This window comes from Podarcis tiliguerta (assembly GCF_965153285.1).
Source record: "Podarcis tiliguerta genome assembly, chromosome: 14".
NCBI lineage: Eukaryota > Metazoa > Chordata > Lepidosauria > Squamata > Lacertidae > Podarcis > Podarcis tiliguerta.
Window position 1 is genome coordinate 33,084,279 of NC_139547.1, and position 25,692 is coordinate 33,109,970.

Here is a 25,692-nt window from a genome sequence, read left to right on the forward strand (position 1 = left end):
TTAATGAAGATCAGGCTCACTAGCTGCTTTGCTTCTCAATATTCTCCGTTTGGCCTCTGTTATTTTCTCCTACCAATAGGAGACTCTATACAGGCTTAAGGACTCTACTTAAGGACTCTATACGGGCTCCTGAATACCCCACAAGGGAAAAGGAGCAGATTTTGTTTACATCAACCTTTTGCAACAGGCTCTTCTTATGTTCTTAAACCTGGGCACCATGGTATAAGAACATACAAAGAGTCCTGCTAGATTGACTGAGTGGCCCATCTGATCCAGTATTCTGTTTTCACAGCGGTCACTCACTTGCCCATGGGAAGCCCACAAGCAGCAGTGTTCCCCCCACTTGTGATCTCAGTGTATGAAATCCTGGAATAACCCTCTCCCCTGTCACCCCTCTCTTTTTTTCCTTTTCCAACTGGGTACCATTCACACTGAAAATAACAAATGCATATTTACGATCTAGCAGGTTCGTTTCTGTGCTTTACAATCTTCCACACTTCATTAACCTTTAGTTCCACAAGCATTTATGATCTCATAAGGATTTATTCAAATGGAATAGCTAATATATATCTGAGCAACTATATTTTGGCCATCATTATTTTTATATAAAAAACCTCATAAAACCCTAGAGTAGCTACACTTTAAACAACTATACATTTTGTGTAGTCTGGATACATTTTAATGAAATGATGGAATGGTTCCTCTTAGCTAGTACAGAGATATTAGGGGCCTGCTGCCAATTAGATGGCAGGTGGTTCTTTCAATTCAGTTTGTGATCTTCATACTCCTATTTGACATATTCTTGGAGGAGAAGGCTACCAATGGCTACTAGCAATGCTAGCTATGTTTCACCTCCACTGTCAGTGTCCCTGTGAATATCAGTTTCTGGGGAACCACGAGTAGGGAGAATTGCTGTTGTGCTCAGGTTTTGCTTGTGGGTTTCCCATGGGCATCTGGTTGACTATTGGTTGAATGGGATTCTAGATTAGATAGACCTCTGAGCTAATCCAGCAGGGTTCCTCTCATGTCCTTCCATCAGCCACTCTAGCTCACAAGCTAGAGTATGAGTGCTTTCTCTTCACCCATTTTGTCTCTCAATTTTATTTCCTTTTCAGTTCATTCCTTTCTTTGTGGTTTTTATGTCTCACATTTGTGGGTTTTACATCCTTTCTGTCCTCATGTTATTTAACAAAAGACTTACATAAATATCATGGCAATATGTAAACATCATAAAACAAACATTATCAATGTAAGAAAACAACAGCAACATTTAGAAAAACAGCGGCATCACACTTGCTACCCTGTGAAATTAACCAGCAAATGTCTGGTGAAATAAATACGCTTTGAAGTACACTCAGAACATTGCCAATGTGAGAGACAACCTGATATCTGTTGGAAAGGGGCCACCACTGACAGGGCCCTGCTCTGCACCACTGCCGCATGGATCTGAGCATTGGTACCATCATGAACAAGGACTCACCAGCTTTTAGAGTCCTAATCCTGGTTTTCTCCCATGTCAAGGGTCCTTAGCCAGCTGCTTTATTGGGCCCTTATTTCTCAATTGAATTTTATATCTTCTCCTTTCTCTCTCAGGTTCTGTGTCTCTCACTAGGAGAGTCATAGTCCAGAACATCTGGAAGGCAGCACATTGGCTGCTGCTCATTTAAGGGATATATATCCTATCCTTTGACTTACAGCAGCATTGAAACATTCACTTAAAACAATACAAAATTCAATAACTTTTTAGATTAAAGTAACAGGCAGCAGCACAGTGAAAACAGCAGAACTGTTTTCAGACACAATGTTAAACCGTAGTTTAGTGTTTCATGCAAGAGCCTGCTCCCACCCCACTTTTCTCCTCTGGCGCTCTAAGGAGAAAATCAGAAACATGTGCTTCCATTTCAGACTAATGGGCATGATGTCAGTGGCTGTACATGCACAAAGATACTGACATAGGGGTAGGGCTCTAAGCCCACATCAGGTTCCTTCCAAGCCTCTTCGGATTTCCAGTGCCTGCCCTCAGTTGTAGCACAGGTTTATTCTGGTCATTTTAGGGCTATCCATGTTTCAACAGCATGATAAATTTATTTAGCACCTTGACCCTTGTATAACAAGCAACCTAAACTCCAGTGCCCCCTGTGGTCAGAGCAGAGAATGTACTGGCAGCATCTCCAATATATTGCAAATACTTACATGAGATGTTCAGATCATTTTGTGTAGAATATTGCAGGGTACTCCCATTGGGAGTCCAGCTGCAGTTAGACCAAAGAAGCATAGAATTCACCATATATAGCTGTGCCAGCCTATTGGCATTATATTTTTGTCCTTGTGCACACCGCTTCCACATAAAATATTTAGATTGCATTCAGAAACAGCTGGATCTTACGTGAATGCTTAGTCAATTAAACAGCAGTTGACACCTTTAGATGCACTTTCAAGCAACAAAAAATCAACAAGACAGCACACAGAAAAGAACTGCCAAATTTAATTACCCTTTTCCCCTCCCCTCCCCTGTTTTCTGGTAGGTGCGTTGCTATTTTGAGATGATCAAAGTAAAAATAAAGATAAAAGGCTGTTGATTAAGGTGCAGAACACACACAAGCACCACAAAGGAGGACAATTACACAAATAAGCCATTGTTGCCTCAAAGAAAGTCAAAGTTTGCTGGGTACTAGTGGAAACTGCTGGCTCAGAATCATTCATGCCACAGTGAAGGTAAGAGCATAAAAAGAGCCTGCAGGATCAGGCCAGTGGCCCATCTAATCAATCATCCTGCTCTCACAGTGGCCAACCAGATGCCTATGGGAAGACCAGAAGCAGGACCTGAAATGCACCATAACAAACAAACAAACAAACCTGGGGGAGGGGGGAGACAGAATGCTCCCTTCTGTCATCCCAAAGCAGATGTCAATTATTCTTTAGCATATGACTAAAGAGTCCTCTAGATGTTGATGGACTACAACTTCCATTATCCCCAATCACTGGTTATGCTAGTTCAGGCTTATGGGAGTTGTAGTCCAATAACATCTAGAGTGTACCATGTTGGATATATCTAGCACACATCTTTCTCACATAACTGAAGTCAAGTTTGGTAAGGTCTGTGCGATTCCAAGGCCAACTCTCATTCAGACTTGACCAGACCTCACCTCATCTGTCCTGACCCATCCAAAACACCATGACAGACACTATTACTTGTGAGTAAGAAAAATATATTTTTTCAGGCTAGCAATGATACAGATTTAACTGCACCCAAACCAGATTAGTAAGTGCACAAGCAAGGCAAGGGATTCAGAACTCAATGGACCTCCTGCCCAGCTTTTACAGATGAGGTGAAGAACTTTCACTCATGAATTTTCACTCCTACTTTATGGAAATTCCAAACGTGCAGACCCACACTTCATCTGGGCAAATGTGTCTGAAGCCATCTACAGAGGTAGTGCCTGGTTCTCAGCTCTCTCTGTGTCTATAAATAAACTCAACCCTTCTGTTTATAATGAGGACTAGCAACCGTATAGGAAGGAAGATAGCATATAAAACTGTTGCAATCACCAAACCCAGGAGAATAGTGATGGCAAGTTCAATTGCAGATGGGGCAATTTTATATCAACACTTATTCTATTTCACTGAGTAATATCACTATTAAATATATGTGGTGACATTGTATCAGCAGAGGAGGAATTATGAAAGTGGCTCATAAAATGCAGAAATATGCTTCCCCTTTCGGCACTGCTTATATTCTTATATTACGATCTGAACATTATGAACCCCTCTGTGAATTAGCATCTTTTGTAGTCTTCTCTCCTTGCTTCTTTTCTTCTTTCCAAAGTAATTGCTCCATCACAACAACATTAGGGCTACATGGTTTCATTACCAAGGGGCAGATTGTTTAAGTGTGAGAGAGAGGGAGGGAGGGAGCCTTGAATGATCCTGTATGTGGATGTAGATCTTCATATCTATTTATTTAAAGTCCTCACTCCCATGCTTGCATATATCTGTGCCTGACAGAAGCAAGAATAAATGTGTTATGTTGGTACAGCTATTTACCTGTCCACCCCCTGACTTCTCCCAGCTGCCTAGCTGGAATTTGGATTGTCCTGTGAGTACCAAACCAGTAGTGACTGGTGCCCATTGAGAATGGTAGACAGAAGGCAAGGAGGCCAACAGTAAGTGGCGCCATCCTCACATTTTGTACTGAGGACAGAATAAGGTGGTTGGAGCGAAGCCCCTTGTGTCCTAATGGACCAGCCTCCTCTGTGATGCATCTATTCATCCAGGTCATCTCATATTGGAATTCACACAGACTTAATTTCTCTTCCCTCTCAAGAAGACGCCCCAAGTATCTGCACAAATAAAGCTTTCAAACAGAGACCTATTTTCCTGCACTGCTCTCATTCTGTGCTGCCTACAAATATCTAAAATAATTCCAGACCTTCAATAGCACCAAGGCCCAAAATATATTCTCCTGGAGAGTAGGGCTGGTGGGGGACAGTCTGAAGTGAAGGACTCCACTTGCAAGATTTCACTCCAATTTAATAAGTGTCATTGCAACTGACAACTTCTTTCTACCCGTAAACAAACTACTACCAGCCTGCCAATTACAAAAGTCGGGGGGGAGCCATCATTAACTGAGCTTAACCTGGAAGAGATATCCCTCTTTGCATTTAGCGAAAAGGGGAATTACCTTTCACATAATAATCCTAGGGAAGAATCAATTTTAATTAAAGTGTTATAATGTGAAGCCAAGATGTTGAAGGTCAGATGCAATTTAAGCTATAAATTAGCTCTTTCATTTTGCCTAAGTCTGCTTTGAAACTAGTGGTTTGTTTATTCAGCAGAATACACAACTTTGGGGGGTTTGGTTCCTCCTCCCTCTTCCTCACCCCATGAGAAATATTTAACGCCTTAAGTGCATTGTAAACAGTGAGAACCGCCAATACTGAAAACCGGTAATGCAATACGTAAGGATATGAAAATAATACAATAGCTAAATGTGCAAAGAATAGCTGAAACATGGAAATGTGGAGCACAGTCCAGTTAAAAACAAAGGAGCACCAGTATAGGAAGCAGGTGGATATGAGCTCTGTAAAGTTGTTGGTGTTACATAGGTCTCCGTATGTGCCACTTAAGGCTATCAGCTGTCAGATAAATTATACGTAGTATAGTGGTTCAAGATCACAGTGAGAGATTAGTGTCAAAGGCCCATTACTATTTCTGCAGCAGGGGTCCCTGTCTGCAGGTCCTAGAGCTACCTGATCAGGATGAAAATTGAGCTTTTTAGCCACTGAGAAGTCATCTCACCCTTTGTGCTGATTGGAGCCAATCAGAACGACAACAGGTGTATCAGCCACTAAGGACTGGCTCCTAGGGTCACTCTAAATAAGAGACGCAGGAAAAGCACTAAAGAAGAATTGTTCTATATGCTCTAAACCTTTAGGAACACTGAAAACACGAGGTCTTTCAATTTCAAGGGAAAGAGGTGCAAGCTCTGTTACGTACAATGGAAATACAGTGGTACCTCGGGCTAAGTACTTAATTCGTTCCAGAGGTGTGTTCTTAACCTGAAACTGTTCTTAACCTGAAGCACCACTTTAGCTAATGGGGCCTCTTGCTGCCGGAGCACAATTTCTGTTCTCATCCTGAGGCAAAGTTCTTAACCCGAGGTACTATTTCTGGGTTAGCGGAGTCTGTAACCTGAAGCATATGTAACCTGAGGTACCACTGTACAAGGAAAGCACAGATTACATCACTCCAAGAAAAGATACTGGAGCACTCAGAATCATTTGCCCATGCGCATGCACAGAAATTAGTAGATCTAGCAGAAAGGGAACACATGGGCATCCGCATTGATCATTGCAATGCACCCCTAGTTATCATAATCTTAGATGGGGTGTGCCTGTGAGGGGGCATGGCTGTGACTAACATGAAGGGACCTTGCACTTCTGAATTTGCCACTGCGCTACTGTCTATAACAAAATGGGAAAGGGCTGCAGCCAAGCACTAGAGCATCTCCTTTACATGCAGAAGCTCCCAAGTTCAATTACATGCAGAAGCTCCCAAGTTCAATCACGGGTGTCTCTAAGTTGTGTGGTTTCCAACCTCTATTCACTGCATGCAGCATTGTTTCCATTCTGCCCCAGTTCATCTTCTTGCAAAACTTTCATTATTTGCCTTGCTTCCTTCAGTGATGAAATGATGTACATTATATAATTTACATTGTTGTTTAATTATCCTACCCTATTCATTTCAACGGAAAGGAAATTCAATGCAAATGTTGTGGGGGGGTCAATTAAGTATAATTTGCAGGCTGAAAACAACAACAACAACAACAGTAAATACTGATTGTATTCACTGGATTGAGTTTTGTTCCAGACATGGAACAAATAAGTGAATATTGGCATTTTCTACTCCTATTTCCATTTTCATCAGAGTTCTCCAACATCTCTACTATTAATATAAATTATTACTTTTTTAAAAAAAAGAGAGAAAAGCAAATAATTAATTCAGCGTGATCCAGCTGAAGCTAAGCCCTTGTTTAACTCTTTGACCAATTTGGTTTGGTTCACAATTTAAAGTAAACTAATTGATTCACACTTTGCAGATCTGTGTGTAAATCAAAATAGTGGCTAGCCTTCAAATTTCACACCCCCCCCCAAATAAAAGCTCAACAACTTTGGCTGATCCTTCCCATAAAAAAGTCAATCCAATGGGTAGATCACTGCCAGTTTATTTATAGTGGGAGTAGATCGCAGTCTCTTGGAAGTTGGACACCCCTGTATTAGTGGAAAGTGTGCATTATATATATATATATATATATATATATATATATATATATATATATATATAATGTGGAAATTTATCAGTGGAAAATACACACCCAAATGCATCATATTGCCTAAAATTGCTTTCAAAAACTGATTATTAGGAGGAATGCACACAAAAATGTTAATGATTTTTCGTGAAGATCACAAAGAATTGTGGAAATATCGTAAACTGAAGATTGGGGAAATGAGAAACAGAGGGTCATCAAAACTGACAGATTTGTTCCTCTAGACACTTTGATTGAAACTGAATGAGCTTAACTTTGTCCAGACTTCACTGAGAACATTGCTTTACTATTTGCAGTGGCAATAATGTGTTAGCCATTATCGCTCTCATCTGATAACAGAAATGATTTCTTTATCATTCTCCTCATTACTATGTATCTTTTTGCCTATGAATATGATCACGTTCTTGACATCCAGCTGTTGCTGTTGTTTCTTAAACCAGATCAACACAGCCTGGTTTCCAATCTGTGGGGCAATTTGGCGGACTCTTTGATGCACATTCCCGCACCATGCAATGTAGTTACAAAGCAATGTAATGTAGCCAACCCCTTTAAAGTGCTGCTCAGTGCCTATGATGATGATGATGCTTTTTAACTGTAATACATGTTTGTTTCATTGGGACACATCTGGCTAAACATTGGGAACTTGCTTTCATGTGTAACCCCCACCTTCATACTTTGCTTCATGAACCTTCACACTTTTCATACACTGAACTTTTTTTAAAATGTTGTGTATGAGGTGGGGGGTTTAACCATACTCCTTTCTGATGTTAAGCAGAAGAAGTAGAATCAGATCCAGCAAAATAAGGGACAGAACATCTAAATTACTAGCAAGTTTCCTTCCCTATAAGAATGGATGGGTGAATCTATTTCCTGTCCATTTCAGTTCCCCATTAGTTCATTCAGAAATCCACTCCATCCCATTTTCACATCATTCTGTTAATTAAAATCTCACAGTTCAACCACGTACTGTGTGAAGAAGTCATTCAGTTTTGTTGGATAGCCCCATGTTCCACTATTATGAGAGAGGAAGAAGTTATGAATGACAGGGAGAAGTGGATAGGGATAGGTTTTTATCCTTATCCACTTTCTCTACATCGTGTGCAATGTTATAAATGTGCATTTTGTCCTCCTAAACTAGAAAGTCTCAAATGTTGTAACCTTATAGGTTCTGTATGCTTCTGTTTATACAAGAGATTATACATGTGGAAGCAAAGCTTGTTTTCTCATTCAGTCCTCCAGTACAAGTGTGGAAAACGAGCCTCTTCCATAAGTGGATCATGACTTTCAAATGTGGTAGAGCACCTTTTGGATACAAGTGAGAACATTTTGCTTGTTTGTTTTGCAGAGGCTGAATTGTTTACCAGACATGAATCCATTAATAAAGCCTGATGCCACACATCCTGAGATACACAATGTCTCCTGAAACTCTAAAAAACAACCCAAAGTGCAGCAAAATTCACTATTTGGATATGAAACAAAGCAAAACAAATGGGGGTTGGGGTAGCTCATAAACTGGTGACAACGTGGCTTGGATGTGCGATGCAGATGTTGCAATGGTCACAACAAACAACAGAAAATCCACACTTTATTGCTATATTCAGTGATATCTTTTATGTGTGTGGGGGGGTATGAAAAGAAGTCTATTTGGAAGGAAATGTAGATTGGGGTGGACAGACTTGAAGTCTGCAGGATTTATTTTGCTTTCTCCCTAGAACCCTGAAAGCACCAGCTGAAGCTAGGATGTCAGAGAATTTTCACAAAAATGGAAACGGGAGTGGAAATTGCTGAATTTTGCTTATTTCTGGAATGAAAATCAATCCACTAAATAGAATTGGTAGTCACTGTTGTTGCTGCTTTCAGTCACCTCAAAAATGATATTGTAGAGTTGGAAAGAGTTCAAAAAAGAGCAACCAAAATGATCAAAATGGTGGAGCAACTTTCCTATAAAGAAGGGTTGCAGCATCTGGGACTTGCTAGTTCAGAGAAAACACAAGTAAGAGGCAACATAAGTGAAGTTTATTAAATTATGCATGGCATGGAGAAAGTGGATCGAGGAAAGTTTTGCTCTCTCTTTCATAACACTAGAACTCATGACCATCCAATGAAGCTGAATATTGCAAGATTCAGAACAGATAAAAGCAACTCATTCACACAGGGTACAGTTGAACTACTCATTCCCCGCACACCACACCTCCTGGACCCAGAAGTCAGCATTGGTTCATTCTGATTTAGACTAAATTAAAGAAAAATATTGTCTCACCTTCTGAAATATAATTTACTAGGTGGGAAGCTGGCAGCTTAAAATGTCTAGCTGGAAAAAGAAGGAATTTGAAGCCAATGGAAACCTGAGTGTTTCCTATCAGAGCTCCATGCTTGGAAATCAGGGAGGGAGCCTGGCTTAATTCCAGAAGCCCAAGTGTTGATCTGATCTAGAAGGGCTCTTCTTATGTTCTTATGCTCTGATGGGTCTCTGCTTATGTTCTTACAAAAAACCTTATGGTGACTGTGGCCGCCGGCATATTTGTGTTTAAGCCAATCAGTTTACACACAAGCCTTTGAAGATATTTCTGTTATACAGAAACTCCTGAGGATGGTGTTATTCAAAACATGTTGGCCCTAATAAATAGTATTTTAAGCACCTCCTACCTTCTGTATGAATTAGGTGCATAATTGTTCATTAAACTCTGCAGTACACCGATTCTCAATAACTGAAGATAAAAGGTTGAAACACCCAGCTGTTTAATCCACCAGATGTCATCCTAATAATCTCTTGGAAGCCAAAGTTTTCAACAAAAAGAGCTACTAGGAACCACACACTAGGAACATGATATGTCAAATAATATTTTTTGCACAGCAATGTTCTGTCAATGATTGTGGTAAACTAGGGGACAATTATAGCATTATGCACAGTTAATCTCACACATGTAGGTGAACACCATGTGTAGAATAAATACATGCAAACACCTTAGATGGGAAGCCATGTTTCACACATACAGAGCCAGGTATTATTTTAAAGGCCTGGTGGTAAATCATCACAACTGAAATGAATACTTCACACTCCAAATACACAGTACTTAACAAACTCATATTAGCAGAAGAGATCCCTGTCCCAATGAAATGACAAACTAAATGTAGGCTAGTGGAGGAAGGGGAGAAAATGATGCACACAAGCAAACAGTTACCTTTATTCAGGCAGCATTCAGTTTTGGATTGGACAGGTCAGATTTCAATACTCAGATTTCAGTTTTCTGGTTTTACCAGGTCAACAGAAGCTTGAGCTGGAGACTCTTCCTGAGGCTCCAGCTCAAAACCCCACTGAGGAGCCCCGAGTCTAGAAGGGTTGGAAGTTGCTCATATAGACTGCATTGCTGATGCCAATATTTTTTGCATGGAGAAATTTAAATCTATCTATATATATATATACTTACTGTGGCTGTGCCTGACACAGTTTGTGCATTTGTGTCACTTGTGTTTGGTTCAGAGTGCGTCTGCGCAGGTGGGTACATATTTAATGTGTGCTCTGGAACTGTGGTTTGGCCTGTGTAGTCGGGAGTCGGATGAGGGTGGGGTGCGGTGTACTCTGCGGGGATGCCGTTCTGAGGAGGAGCAAACTGAGCCGAGGCGTAAGGCTGTGCCATTGTGTCAGGAGGTGCTGTGGCTTCCTGATTACCCTGCAAAGGGGAAAGATAAAAACAAACAAAGAGAAGGTAGGTAAGATTATTAAGCTTGCCCTGCAGTTTGTTCCTGAACTGTTGCAGATGTTCAGTCCTCCCCCTTTGGTGATATTGCCTTCCCAGTTTCTCCAGCCGAGAAGTATGGGCACAACTACAGGTTGGGTTTTAACCACCGCCAAAATCTTCCTACTCAGTTCCTGTTTGCACTGGCTTGGCCTCTCTTATATGAACCCCACTCCCTGAAAAAGGTATGCCCACATTTCACTGGACCCCACGATTGCATAAGCATCCTTCCTTCTGTTCTGAACAGAGAAAAAGCACAAAGGGTGCATCAGCAGCTAATGGAGCCTGCTGGATCAGGTCAATCATCCATCCAGTCCAGCATACTGTTCTTACAGATGACCCCATGGGAAGCCCACAAGCAAGCAGGACCTGAGCAGGTGGTCCTCTCCTCTCCTGTGGTTTCCAGCCACTGGCATTTAAAAGCACAGAGTGCTCTTGTGCTTGTGTACTGCTCACTGATTTCTCACTGGCATCTGGTTGGCCACTATGAGAACAGGATGCTGGACTAATTGGGACAGGCCTAGTTCCAATAATCCAATAATCACTTCAATGATCTGCATAATCATTTTGAGCCTGAGGGCCAGCTTCCCTTACTGACAACCTTCTGGGGATTGCAACATGGTGGTGGTGAAGGTCAGATGCAAAAGTGGGCAGACCTTTTAGGTCTCCACAAGTGCTTTTAATATTTGGAAGGCAGATTCAAGATGTTACGGAAATATTAATTAATTAAAATGGAATGAAAATCTGCTATATGTAGCTATTGCTATATCTTAAAAATGCTATTAAGAAAACAAGAGAGATGGGGAATGATTGTCTAGGTGCAATTTGTTTTAAAGAGTTCTATGCTACCTTGAGCTCTAAAACAGATGTTATAGAGACCCCCACTGTTTCTCATTAACAATGACAGCCCTTTCACAAGCTTAGAATTAATATTCGTAGCATTCACTCTTAGTGCTAATTACAGCTAATATTTAATTAAGAGCAGTGAGCTTTGGTACGATTTCTTTACTGGTGACTTCCAACTTATTTCACTCCAAAGGCAACATTAAGCAACATTAAGGCAACATTAAGCAACACTCCCACTCCTTTGCAATAATAAAAAAAATGTCATTCATTCTTGATCTCTCTGTATCTATGTCCAGATGGGCAGGACTTTGGTGCCCACACTCAGCAGAGTGAGCAGGGGGACTCAAAATCCAGGAACTGAGATGAAAAGTCTCACACTCTACCAACTGAATGATTCCAAGAGACATAATGCACACTGCTGTCTAAGAGAAAGTTCCCAAGAAGACCACTAAGTTCAGATTCTAAAGCAGACCAGTAGATCAAATCTTGCAAGGTTTGTTCATCTGTCCATTTTTTAAAAAAATATTCTCCCAGCAAAACCCTAACCACATTTCCTCAAAATTAGGGATGGAAGCATCTGTAAATTTTGGTTCTCTCATTTTCCCAATGTTAAATACAGCTCTCCACATTTCTGAAGCAATTTGCATTTAAAACAACAACTACCTAATCCAGATGAACGAAATATTAGAATTTTAGTGTGGATTTTCCCAATAAACACATTTTCACATATAATGCAGACTGAGTTCAGAGAGACAAATCCTGCTAACACTGAGTGCAAACTGAGCAAAAAAATAAAAATGATTGAAAACTGTGCATCATTTGATAAGAAAAGGTTTTGTCATTTCTTTCCTCAGGCCTTGTACACACAGCAAGAATACATTCAATGATACATACAGAGGGAAAACTCTCTCAGAACTGCATAGTCAATCAATCCGAGCATGTGTCCCCTCAGCAAAGTTCATGCCACTCTGCCTGGTTGCTAACCAACACCTCCACCCAGCACCCTCTTAGCTAGTTGACATACACTTACAACAGAATTAAACCTTAAATTACAGTCTGTGTATCCCCGCTGATATACTTCCAACTGCTTGGTCCCAGACATTGGTCAGAGGACCAACAGCTGCTGGAACACTGCAGAGGCTTATTTGACCCGGCATCTGTCAAGCAAGTTGTGTTTCCTTGCAGTTTAGAGGCAAGAACAAACTTGGCCTGGAAGTGTTGCTTGAAGCCAGGCCTTGTCACATGACTGTTTCATCTCCCGATTTGTAGACTCCTTTGGTGGTGTAACACAACTGAAGCAGTAGGGAATCACTGCCTGCTATTCATTGGCTTGCAGATTCATGATCTGCTTTGGGTTTGAGATCTGACATGATTTCAGCAGCGATCAGATAAAAGCTTCCAGAGGCACTCCTTCCACAGTTAGTTCATTGTAAAGTGTTTTGCTACTCAGGGACATATCATTCCACACTTTCACTGATGCTCAGTTACCTCTCACAAAATTGGGAGCATGAAATCAGGCAGCACATAAACTGAGAGGCCACAGCCTAAAGTCAATTGGAGGCCCTTTGAGGTCTGAGGAAACAGGTTGACTAAAAGGCCTTGACTTGTTTCCAGGAACACTTTTCAACTGCAGCCTGAGAGAGCCAAACTTAGAAAACTCAACCTGAGGGGAAACTGATCCCCTTAAAGGCCAGTCTGTGAAAAAGCAAAATGGCAAAGCTCAGTTTCTGCTCAGATATCCAACATTTAATGTCTTGTGCTTAGGGTTGCCAGGTTATCAGTTTCAGACATGCACCTCAAGTCTATATTTAGGAAGTAAAGGCTATTGACTAGCTCCAAATTGCTATCAGTGTAGTATTTGTCATTATGTAGTTTAGTCATTAGGTGGTGCTTGGCTTAGTTGACTCTGGATGGAGTAAGGAGTTTCCTGTTGGGTGTTTTGCTGGTATCTATCTTTGCCCACAGTTAAGTCCTCCGCAGCCCCACTACCACACTTATCCACGCTTACTTTTCCTAAGCTCTTTATAGGCATGGCCTGCAATTTAACTGTCTGAGCACTTCTTCTTCTTCTTCTTCTTCTTCTTCTTCTTCTTCTTCTTCTTCTTCTTCTTCTTCTTCTTCTTCTCTCCAGAGCTTTCCCTGCGAAAACCTGAACTGATGTTTGCTCTGATTCAACTTTAAAGAGCGGGTTTTTGAAGGGAAAACTTGGGGGTGGGGGGAGCTCGGATATGGAGTGTTAAAGCACAGACCTCTGTCTGGAAAGAGTGGGACAAGAGGTAAGTATGAATAAGCCTTCAGAAATGCCTGTTCCTGCAGAGTCTGGAATGTCATTGACTTCTAGGAACCAGATATATTTCTACATCAGGGTCTCCAAGTGGTACTTCCCAGGTGTTGCTGGGCGACAACTCTTATTGTCCTTGATCACTGGTCATACCGGCAGGGGCTGATGGGAATTGTAATTCAAAACATCTGGAGGTACAAGATTGGGGAAGGCTACCTTAGGATAACGGACGGGGGTGGCGCTGTGGGTTAAACCACAGAGCCTAGGACTTGCCGATCAGAAGGTCGGCTTTTCAAATCCCTGCAACGGTCCCGTTGCTTGGTCCCTGCTCCTGCCAACCTAGCAGTTTGAAAGCACGTCAAAGTGCAAGTAGATAAATAGGTACCACTCCGGCGGGAAGGTAAACAGTGTTTCTGTGTGCTGCTCTGATTCACCAGAAGCGGCTTAGTCATGCTGGCCACATGACCCGGAAGCTGTACGCCGGCTCCCTCAGCCAATAAAGTGAGATGAGCGCTGCAACCCCAGAGTTGGCCACGACTGGAGCTAATGGTCAGGGGTCCCTTTACCTTTACCTTTACCTTAGGATAAGGAAGCAAGAGCACCAAATAATTTTCACCTCCAGTGTCTCTCAGTATTTGTAAAACTGAGGATGGCATGGCTCAGCAACATAGTAGCTGGCAAGCTTGTTTGCATGTGCATGTTTTAAGGAAGAGCTGAAAGTCATTGGCCTGTGCATGGGCCTGAAATTTAATGAAATCCACATTTCAACTCCGAAAGGTGCTTTACATGCCAGAGTATAAAATGCAGCTTATTGTTTTCTGTTTATAAGCAGAGAAAGAGAAAATAGAGTCTGCATTATGTAGAGGCACAAGCTTTTCTAGAAACACTCCAGATTGTTATGTTTTTTAAGAAAAACAACAAAACACCATGTTTTAGATGTTCAGTACAGAATATCTCACATCTTCCTGTTTAATTTTCCCCCCTCACAGCAGCATTTCATCTGTTGCATAAAGCTTTTATAATTAAGAAATTGCATGATAAGTGTCAAAACATAAGGAGTAACCCTGTTATGTGTTTGAACACAAATGAAAGCAGGAGAAATGTTACTTGTGCAATGTTCATCTTTTGTGTAAGCATACATCTGCAGAACGATACTGTATTTATTCATTTCTTTGGTGGAGGGGCAAAGGAAGAGAAACACACACACACACACCCCTCTCTTTCCACCACTGCTCACATTTTAAAACTCTCTCTTGCTGTTTTATTCTTTGCTTTTGTTTGATTTTGCCCCCCTTTCCTTTTCTTTCTTGTGTTCTGCCTCTTTGGCGGCAGATATTTCACATTCTCAGGGAAAGCTGTTTTCACACTGTAGTTAAATGAGGCAAACTGCATCATAGCCTCAGGGTATGGAAACAAAGGAGTGATATGCAAGAGAGAGAGAGAGAAATAGGTGGGGAGACAGAGAGAGGACCCCACCACACACTGCTGCCACACACATATTAAAGTAGTCTGTTAACCTGTTGGTTGGAAGACTAGCTCTTTCAAACAGATCATTTCAACCAAGAGACATAATAGCATTATCTTCTTAATGATTAACTAGCCAAAAATGTATAATGAATGCAGAATGTTTCAGGGGGTTGTCTATCATACCCTCCAACATTTTTCCAACGAAAATAGGGGCATCCTATTCAATGATGATGGTGATGATGATGATGATGATGATAATACTTTTTATACCCCACCTATCTGACTGGGTTTGCCCAGCCACTCTGGGCAGCTTCCAACATATATAAAAACACAATAAAACATTAAACATTTAAAAAACTTCCCCACACAGGGTTGCCTTCAGATGGACCGGAGGGGGAGAGAGTTCAGGTAACTCCATACCCACCAACATTTATCTGATGAAAATAGGGACGTCCTAAGGAAAAGCAGGACATTCTGGGATGAACTCAGAAAATGGGACTGCTTCTGTAAATTCAGCACTGTTCCTGGAAAATGGGGACACTCGTAGGGCCTGGTATATCTAAGGCAAATCAGTATCTTTTGCTTGCCTTGGAAAACCAAACAGTCACACACCACATTTTTAAAGTGAGGGGGGAAACATTCAAAATTGCCTGCTATATGTAAGAATGCAAGAAGAGCCTTGCTGGATGAGGCCCATGGCTCACCTAGTCCAGCATCCTGTTCTCATAGGGTCCAACCAGATGCCTCTGGGAAGCAATTGCAATTCTACCCACGTGGTTATTATTATTTATTGAATTTATATACGCCCTATCCCCTCAGGTCCCAAGCAACTGGTATTCAGAGTATTACTGCCTCCAGCAGTGAGGTAATACATAGCTGTCATGGTTAGTAGCCATTGATAACATTATCATTCATGAACGCTTGCATGTCCTTTCCCCCTGCTGATGAGGGACAAAAACGTAAGAAGAGTCAGACAGATCAGACCAAAGGCCCAGCATTATCTCCACACAGTAGCTAACCAGGTGCCTCTGGGAAGCCTGCAAGCAGGACCTGAGCACAACAGCACTCTCCCCTCCTGCAGTTCCTGATATTCAGAAGCATTTCTGCCTGTGATAGCAGATGGCTGAGGGAATGGATCTTTTTCAAAATTCCTGTATGAAATGACCTGATCTTGAAGTAATGGGTGGCTCAGAACCCAGCTATCCAGTGAATTTTGCACTTCTCCTAACACTGTGACATGGTTCACAGCAGCTGAAATGACTCAAAATACATATTGGAATTTGTATCTTGAAAGAAAATGCTTAAGTAAGGTGTAACCCTGTGGTCCCCGGTAGAGCATCAACAGGATACCTCAGAGTTCCCTCTCCAATGTCAGAGGTGTAGCTCTGATACAGAGATATCCTGGCTGCAGCAGTAACTTCATTGGGTCCAATACAAATTATTCTGAAGCACGAGGCGGTGGCAGGGGTGTTGATACACAAAAAAGAACTTGATTATCATCTAAATCTGTGAAATCCCAGCTCTGCCATGGGCGATTCCAGATGCGTGCCCTGAATATTCCCCTGCTGAGCACCCATACAGCTTAGAACCACAGAATCATGCACTTGGGAAACACAAAATATGACATGCACAACAGGTCTGCACTACCAAATTAAACCAGCTTTGAACATGTCTACAGCAGGGAGATGTGGCTCTAATCTTAACAAAAGGGGGCCAAAAGCACCTAATTGCTTCACAGCTGATTGCCCAAACACTTTGCCAGTTGTGTTGCATTTATTTGCATCGGTTTTTACTGTGTTTCTTCATAATTGCATTCCATATGTTTTACACACTCCATAACTATGACCACTGAAGAGTGGGTTAAAAGAAAAACTAACTAACTAATACCTACTATACGTACATACTGGAAGAAAAGTGGGGCCACAGATCAGCTAAGGTAAAACTCTCGGTACATTAGTGCTCATACAGTAGCTTTCCAAACGTTTCATGTTGATAACACACTTTTTAGACATGCCTCATTTTGAGACACAGTAATTTGGGAAGTGGGTGGCGCTGTGGGTTAAACCACAGAGACTAGGACTTGCCGATCAGAAGGTCGGTGGTTCAAATCCCTGCAACGGGGTGAGCTCCCATTGCTCGGTCCCTGCTCCTGCCAACCTAGCAGTTTGAAAGCACATCAAAGTGCAAGTAGATAAATAGGTACTGCTCTGGCAGGAAGGTAAACGGCGTTTCCGTGCGCTGCTCTGGTTGGCCAGAAGCGGCTTAGTCATGCTGGCCACATGACCCGGAAGATGTACACAGGCTCCCTCGGCCAATAAAGTGAGATGAGCGCCGCAACCCCAGAGTCAGCCAGGACTTGACCTAATGGTCAGGGGTCCCTTTACCTTTACCTTTAATTTGGTTTTACCAGCAAACCAGAGGTTAAGCTAACCCCTGTCCAACCCTGGGAGGAGCGCAGGGAGCATTCGCTCTACACACGAATGTGTTGCAACACACAGTTTGGAAAGCTCTGCAGTAGTGGAAATGATGCACACATGGGGGGAAGTGCACACACCCTAAATTAAGGGCACTTTTTCTCTTTTTTAATAAATGAAATTTCTTATACCTTTGTTATGTTCTGGTCGCCTGTTTGCCTACCAAGGGAAATACTTCAGAAGCGATTCTCAGCTGCAGTTTCTCTACATATCGCTAGTTAAGCTAGCTAACACTTCACTATTTAAAGGACCTTTAAAGGACTCTAGAGGTTGGCCCCAAAATGATTAAAGTTCTAATTAAATCACATATCTTTGAGGAAAGCTAAAAAGATACAAAGAGCCCTAAAGAATTCATATTTACTATCTATCTATCATGAGCTGTCATTAGACACAGGAATCCAGAGGCAGCAAAGAAACACAGCTGGTGAATTTTTATTTACAGATGACCCATATTTCCCAGAAAGAACAAAAAAGAAAAGAAATATAGACACAATTCTGTCATCAGATCTACATTGCAACCTAACCCCACTGGCAAGCTGAAAACAGAATAAGAGAACTGAAGGAGACCTCAAAGGTCATTCATTCAATCTGGGGCACGTGCGCAGCTCAGTGGGAAAAGTATCTGCCTTGCATGCAGAATGTTGAAGGTTCAATCCCCAGCATCTCCATATAGGCCCAAGAGAGCCACCATAATAACCTCCAATATCCACCTCACTAAGTTGGACTGATAGGACACCATGGTCAATGCTATCAAAGGCTACAGAGTTGCACAGCCCCTTTCCCTTTCACGATAAAGTTCATATATTACGGTGACCAAAGCTGACTTAGTTCCAAAACTGGTTCTGATCCCAGATAGTAGCAGATCTAGATAATCTGTCTCATCCAGGAACACCTGCAGTTGCTCTACAACCAACATCCTCTCAAATCTGTTTGCAAGCCTCACAGCCTACAGACCACGTATGAAGGCCAAGAGAGAAGACTACATATTAGTTTCAACCAGCCTGTAAGGGCAAAGGGTCAAGGATGAACATGTGTGCATAATGAAACCAGCCATATACACATCCCCAGTTAGGTGGGCATTTCCCCCCCTTTTTGGGGACTAATTACAATACTATACATTTAAGAATATGCCCTGACTGAAAGTAAGCCATTAAACCTATCCTAGCATTATTGCCTTTGCTTTTCAGCAAAGGAGCTAATAACAGGGGAAAGGAGATTACAGAGCAGAGAGCTGAACTCTGGCTTGTTTGGATTTCCCAGCCGTTGACAGGTATACCGAAAACAGAGTTTGGCTTTGCTGGGAGAGAAAAGAATGGAGATAGCAATATCTGGCTACAGATATTTGTCTCAAACAGCATCTATGAGTTATAATTCCACTTTATTTGCTCAGCTGGAAGTCCAGTTGACCTACATTTGACATCTTTTAAACACGGTTGGTTTAACATGCTACCCCCCACTACAGACACAAAGCGCTTGTATTTTCTGGCTATACATTTCATAAGTAACATACCTCTGAGGGACAAGGCACTTCCTTCAGCTCACAATGAGTCTTTTCCTTCCTGTCTGCATCACTAAATGTGAATGTGTATGATCGACCTATTTAACATCTGCAATTTCATCATTTCATTGCTCCCTGATGTTGCCCCCTTTTCTATTTTGGAACCATGTAAATCTATAAAGTATTATTTATGGAGGATAGCATCTTTTGTATGAGCCCTCCTTATCAGGGCTGGCCTGCCCATAAGGTAGACTGAAGCAGCCGCTTTGGGCGGCAGAATCCCATAGGGCAATGAACCTGCAGGCATCCTGCCCACCCCTGCTGTCGCTGTGCAGCTGCAGAGGCTTCTGGCAAGATCTCGCAGAACTCTCATGAGATCTCGCTGGAAGCCACTGCAGCTGTGTGACTCTGGTAAGTCAGGCTTCATGGGGTAGGTGGGATTGGGGAGCACCATCCCATTTTGCCTCAGACATTGAAATGGGCTGGGCAGCCCCTGCTCCTTATCAAAACTTGGTGAATGTAAGCAGAAAAGGTCATAGCTGAAAAGGGGAGTATCAGCTCACAGAAACACCGTTTACCTTCCCTCCGGAGTGGTACCTATTTATCTACTTGCACTTGGACGTGCTTTCGAACTGCTAGGTTGGCAAGAGCAAGGACCAAGCAACAGGAGCTCACCCCGTCACGGGGATTCAAACCGCCAATCTTCTGATTGGCAAGTCCTAGGCTCTGTGCTTTAAACCACAGCGCCACCCACGCCCCTGACTGTCAATTATGAGTGGACATAAATGGTAGTCCACAGAAAGCCACAAAATTGGGGCATTCTGAGGACAGGGCCAACTTGGGATCCTGAAACAGCTATACTACCATCACTTGAAAGCATTAAACCAGATCTGGGTTGATGCCAGATCCAGGATAGCCTCGCATAAAGAAGGACTTTGCCTCCTCCCGCCCTGTACCCTAGTCACCAAAACTAGCAGAGCTGTAGATGTGGTGGTGACTGGCCAGGTTTAAGATTGCTCTGGGCATCAAGTTGTCCCACACTTATGCTTATTTCTGCAACAAGGAAATGGCACCTCCCTTCCTTCCCTTCTAGGTGTAGCTTTTAGAAATGAAGAAGTAATAATTACCTGGGCACATCCCCCCCCCACCTAGCCATGAGGTCGTGTGTTTCCCTCATGCGTTAAAAAGGCAATCAATAGAATAGATTTGTTGAAGGATATATTGCATATCCAAATTGTTTAATATAGACATTGGATTATTAAATAAAAGTGAAGGCTTCATAAACCCTTCCTTCCGGCAGCGGGGTGAGCAGGTATTCAGAATACCCTTTTTTAAAATGCTAATATGATTAAATTTAACTTGACACGAGTGATGTACCATAAAATGCAATTGTAATATTTAAAATAAGACCATTTCCCCCCCCGAATGAATACCTACCAGCAATCAATTTCTACATAGTGTGGCAATAACTAATCAAAATTCCTGTTCCCAGCCAGAAACATCTTGCATACAAAAGCAGAGCTTCACCATTCAACTTTTTGCATGTTCAGCAAATGCACGGCAAATTAGAATGTGTTGAGAAATGTTCCAGTTGAAGAACTGCTCCTAACCTGGAGGTTGGGGGATTTCAGGGGATCGTGGGAGGGGCAGGCTGACATGGATAGGGATGTGAACACATTTGGTCAGGAGCAGGAAGGCTAACAAAGAAATGGGATGGGGAAAATCAAACCCAGCCTGCTCCAAAGGGTTTGGACTACACCTTGCATCATTCCTGAGCATCAGCTATGCACGTGCCCGGGCAGCAATAGGAGACGCTACATCCCTGTCCCTGGTGGCAGAGTATCCGAGTGAAAGGGCTCCAGGAATTATCAAAGAAATGGCCTTCTATGCTGGTGGCTCGAATTTTGCTGAAAGTGATTGACATCAACCGGGTTTCCCTGGGAAAATTCCAGCCCTTCATTACACTATCCCTACCCCTGCCACCCTGAAATGACGAATGAACATAATGTTATGAAGCACTGGGGTGTGTTTTTAGTCTTTCATTTGGTTTGGGGTTTATGCTGGTTTTAATCTTTGCACTATTGTGTAAGCCGTTTTTGTAAGCAATCTTGCTCCCCGACCCATTTCTTACTGAAATTATTTTAAAAGTACTGAAGTATTTAAAACCTATAATATCATTGGTTGTTGTAATATTATTATTATTATTATTATTATTATTAGCATTATTAGCATTATTAGCATTTATTAGCCACTTTTGTCATGAAAAGTGACCCAAAGCAACTTGTCCATTAATGTTAATAATGTTAATAGGTATGTCCAACGTTTCATGCAACCTAGTAAGTATTAAACCTATTAGTGGGGTGGTGGTTGTCACAAACTATAAAGAGCCAACTGTCCTCTTTCTGCACCCCCTATCCTGTAATTTGAATCCTGTGCTCAAGAACATAGAGTCCCCCCTCCAAGGGCCTCTTTCAAAGCAAAGGCAGCTCTTTCCCCAACCTCCACCCCATTACCATGTTAACCTACATTAACAGTGAGATCTCATCTGGTGATACACAGCACCACTGCCTGGGGATATTAATGCACGGTGCAAATTAAGATGTAAAGGAGAATTAGCCACCCACCCACAGTCACAGAGGAATGCGGAGTGAGGTATCATCGGTGCTTTTTTCCCCTTCAGGGGGTACTCAAGGGTCCGCAGTACTGGCACCTCTCTTTTTGTTGTTGTTAAAAAGTGCGGCACTAACTGTAGCAACTTCATGGTGAGTACCGACACCTATTTTTCTAGGGGGCGGGGCAGGAAGCACTGGGTATCATGTATCTGTCCAGGCTTGGGTCTTCTTCACCCCAGTTCCTTTTTTCCTTTCCTTTTCTCTTTTTCTTTCTCGTCTAACACGAGCCTGGCTTTAATTAAGCAGCACTTTCCGTGTGCTGGGAATGTGACACGTCAAAGGCCAGTTTCCCACCATTGCGATGCCAGGCTAATTATGAAGGAGCAGGAAGAAATATTTGCTAACAATGAAGGGATTTCCTGGGCAGAAAAGCTCCTCTCCACTATAATGAAGAATGAGAGAATTTCTACCTTTCCATTCTGACTGGTTCTGAATCTTCATACAACAGCATGCATAATCACATAAAGTTTACTCCTCTCTCTCTCTCTCTCTCTCTCTCTCTTTCTTGCACTGTTTTATCAATTTTTGCATGTGCACAGACACAGATGTATATCACATTCTTGGAAAGCAGAACAGCGTCATCAGTATATAGCGATGAGGAAGGTTTTGCACAGGAGAATTTGAAGGACTGAAATTCAACAATAGAGAGATCTAGAGCTAGACTAATTAGGACTTGATTTGGGGAGTGGAATGGTGTACAATTCAAGCCCTGATTGTACTTTCCTGCTGGTAGATGTTTCAGTTTGAGAGCTGCCTCTCCCTTCCCCATCTAAGTTAGGCTTTTGGTTACAGAGCAAACATCCAAGGAGGGATAATAAATGCTCACTTAGAGCTGGTTTTGCTACTTTTTACTTGGTCAGATCATTGTTTCATTAAGCTCAGAACCATCCATAATGACTGACAGCATCTATTCAAGATTTCAGGCTGCATCTCTCCCAGCCCTACTGGGATGCTGGGGCTTGAATTTGGGGCCTTTTGCGTAAGAACACAAGAACACAACATAACATAAGAACACAAGAAGAGCCTGTTGGATCAGGGCCAATGGCTCATCCAGGCCAACATCCTGTTCTCACAGTGTCCAGCTATGTTAATAAGACAGGACTTGCCCTTGGTTATTTTATCTTTAACAAAAATTCCACTATTCTTCTCAGGACAGATATTAAGCTAACTGGCCTGTAATTTCCAGGATCTTACCGGGATCTCTCTCTCTCTTAAAAAATGTTGTTATATTGGCTACTTTCCAGTCCTCACGTATGGAGAATGATCTGGTGGACAAGGTACATATTTCTGTTAGAAGATCAGCAATTTCACATTTGAGTTTTTAAAGAACTCTCAGGTGGAAACCATCAATACCCAGTGATTTGTCAGGTTTTATTTTGTCTATTAGGCCTAGAACTTCATCTCTTTCCACCACAATCTGCCTCAGTTACATGCAAAGCATGTGCTCTACTACTGAGCCAAAGTTCTTCCCACCAATTTGAGCCATATCAGTTCCCTTTGGGGATTTGCCTGCATTCTTTTTATGTATTTCTATCCTGTTTGTATCAAATCTGATTGCTCGGCAACTGTAATAAATCCATGTGCTCACTCATGGGGAAAACACAAGCAGAATCTCAATGTGATCATGTTGCAGTCTTTTATCAATGCATACAAGTGTGTTAACAATTTGGGGGGAAGACAAAGACACAGAGGAACCAACTGTGTGTCTGCCCACTACTCTAGAAAATTTGAATTCTATTTTTCACTTCAAAGATCAATGGTGAATTTCTTGTGCATTGTTTCCATTTCAGAACCAAGACGCACCAGATAATTCTAAAACCCAGGGAGAAGTTCAGATGAGGAGAATTTTGGAAGCATTCTTAGCTGTAAAATAGATTGGTCTTCCTGGGAAGTTAGACAACAAAAGGTGAAGGAAACATCTTTCATTTATCTACAGCACTTGTGTTCACATGCACAAAAGAATGCCTCTGAGTTACTGCTGAACTAGAGCATTTTGTTGCCTGAGGCAGAAAATTCAAATAGCTCTGTCTAGTAGGGATTGGAGTGGGGAGAGAGAAATTCCTCTGCAGTTTTTATTTTATTTTATTTTTAAAAATTCCATCCAATTTTCAATTTAATGTGAACCTACCCAATTCACAGTTCCCGAAATAATGCACAAACTGAAACACAGCCATCCTTTGAAAAAGTGCATAGGCATTGGTATATTAGGGGGAAATGTTCCTAAATAAATGCATATATCAGTGAACACAGCATGCATAAAGTCATAATATATTAGGGGGGTGAATTGCAAAGATGTGTGTATTAGACAACGCATACAAAAATGTGTATATTAGGAGATATGTGAAAGAAAATGCTGACGATTTCCCATGAGGTATTTTTTAAAGAATGAACAAAAAGGCCTGCAAACTGCTTGTTAACAGCTAGTATGTGAAACCCAGCCTCCTTCCTGCCCATCTTCCTTGCCCGATTTACTTATTTATCCAAGAAGCTCAAGGGTGACTTATGCTGGAGGCTAGTGATCTTATTTTAACCTCCCAATAATCCTCTGGTAAACTAAGCTGAGTGATAGTGACCAGTCCAAGGTTGCCCAGCCAGATGGGATGATCCAAGGTTTGAGGATCCAGGAGGTCTGCAAAAATGCAAGTCTGACATTCTTAGCATCATATATACTGGCCTAAATCTCTAACCCAATTTAGCACAGACTCTACTCTTTGGAACTATTCTTCTTGGAGAGTAAACAAGCACAAACTTAGTATCTTCTCGGTGCATGCTTAAGACATAGGTGCTCAAATAGGCTTTTCCTGATCAATAATGTTGCCTGAACACACATCCATGAGTTTGGATTATGTTCTCCAATATAATAATAATAATAATAATAATAATAATAATAATAATAATAATTTATTATTTGTACCCCGCCCATCTGGCTGGGTTTCCCCAGCCACTCTGGGCGGCTTCCAAAGAAACAAAAAAACACTAAAATATCACACATTAAAAACTTCCCTGAACAGGGCTGCCTTAAGATGTCTTCTGAATGTCAGGTAGTTGTTTATCACTTTGACATCTGATGGGAGGGCGTTCCACAGGGTGGGCGCCACTACCGAGAAGGCCCTCTGCCTGGTTCCCTGTAGCTTTGCTTCTCGCAATGAGGGAATACTTATGTATTTCCGTTGTGTTTTAAACTTTTATGTTGTATGCTGTTTTAAATGTTTTAAAATATAAAACAGTTTATAATTAAGCTTTTACAAAATGTAAGACATAATCTTCATAGGAACATAGGAAGCTGCCATATACTGAAGCAGACCCATTGGGTCCATCTAGCTTGGTATCGTCTACACTGACAGAGATTCTCCAGGCATTCAAACCAAGGGACATGCCAAGCTGTATCTGGAACTGTTGGGGACTGAACGGGGAACTTTCTGCATGCAAAGCAGATGCTCTACCACTGAGCTATGGGTGGGCTGAAGAAGCAGGGAGGTTGGTGCAGTGTGAACACATCCACAGAGCCCATCTTGCACTCCTGCCAGAGTGTTTGCAATGTACCAACCTTCCTGCCATCTTAACCCTCCCCCTTATCCCCCCGGTGACAATAATCCACCAGATGAATAGGCAATGCAGCAGCTCAGCTCCACCTGGTAAGCCACTTCTGTATGCAGATTTGGTTTTGTTGGGCATTTGAAAGAAAAGGAAGTGTTCATTCCCCTCCATCCCCACCATAAAGTGGTGTTGTATGTTAATAAAATAATGCATACAGTGGTACCTCTGGATGTGAATGGGATCCGTTTCGGAGCCCCGTTCGGATCCTGAAGTGAACGCAACCCACGTCTGCATGTGCGTGGGTCATGATTTGCTGCTTCCGCGCATGCGCGTGACGTCATTTTGAGTGTCTGT

General features: G+C 42.0%; 1 protein-coding gene across 38 annotated transcripts in view; it reads right to left on the bottom strand.

Annotated features, from left to right (window-relative positions):
• The window catches only part of RBFOX1 (RNA binding fox-1 homolog 1), a 1,465,188-nt gene that overhangs the window by 151,260 nt on the left and 1,288,236 nt on the right, over positions 1-25,692 (bottom strand). For all 38 annotated transcript variants that reach the window (XM_083414161.1, XM_083414137.1, XM_083414127.1 and 35 more), the window contains one exon: positions 10,255-10,497. In XM_083414161.1, the coding sequence (XP_083270287.1) occupies positions 10,255-10,497 (243 nt within the window). The remainder of the gene's footprint in view (positions 1-10,254; positions 10,498-25,692) is intronic.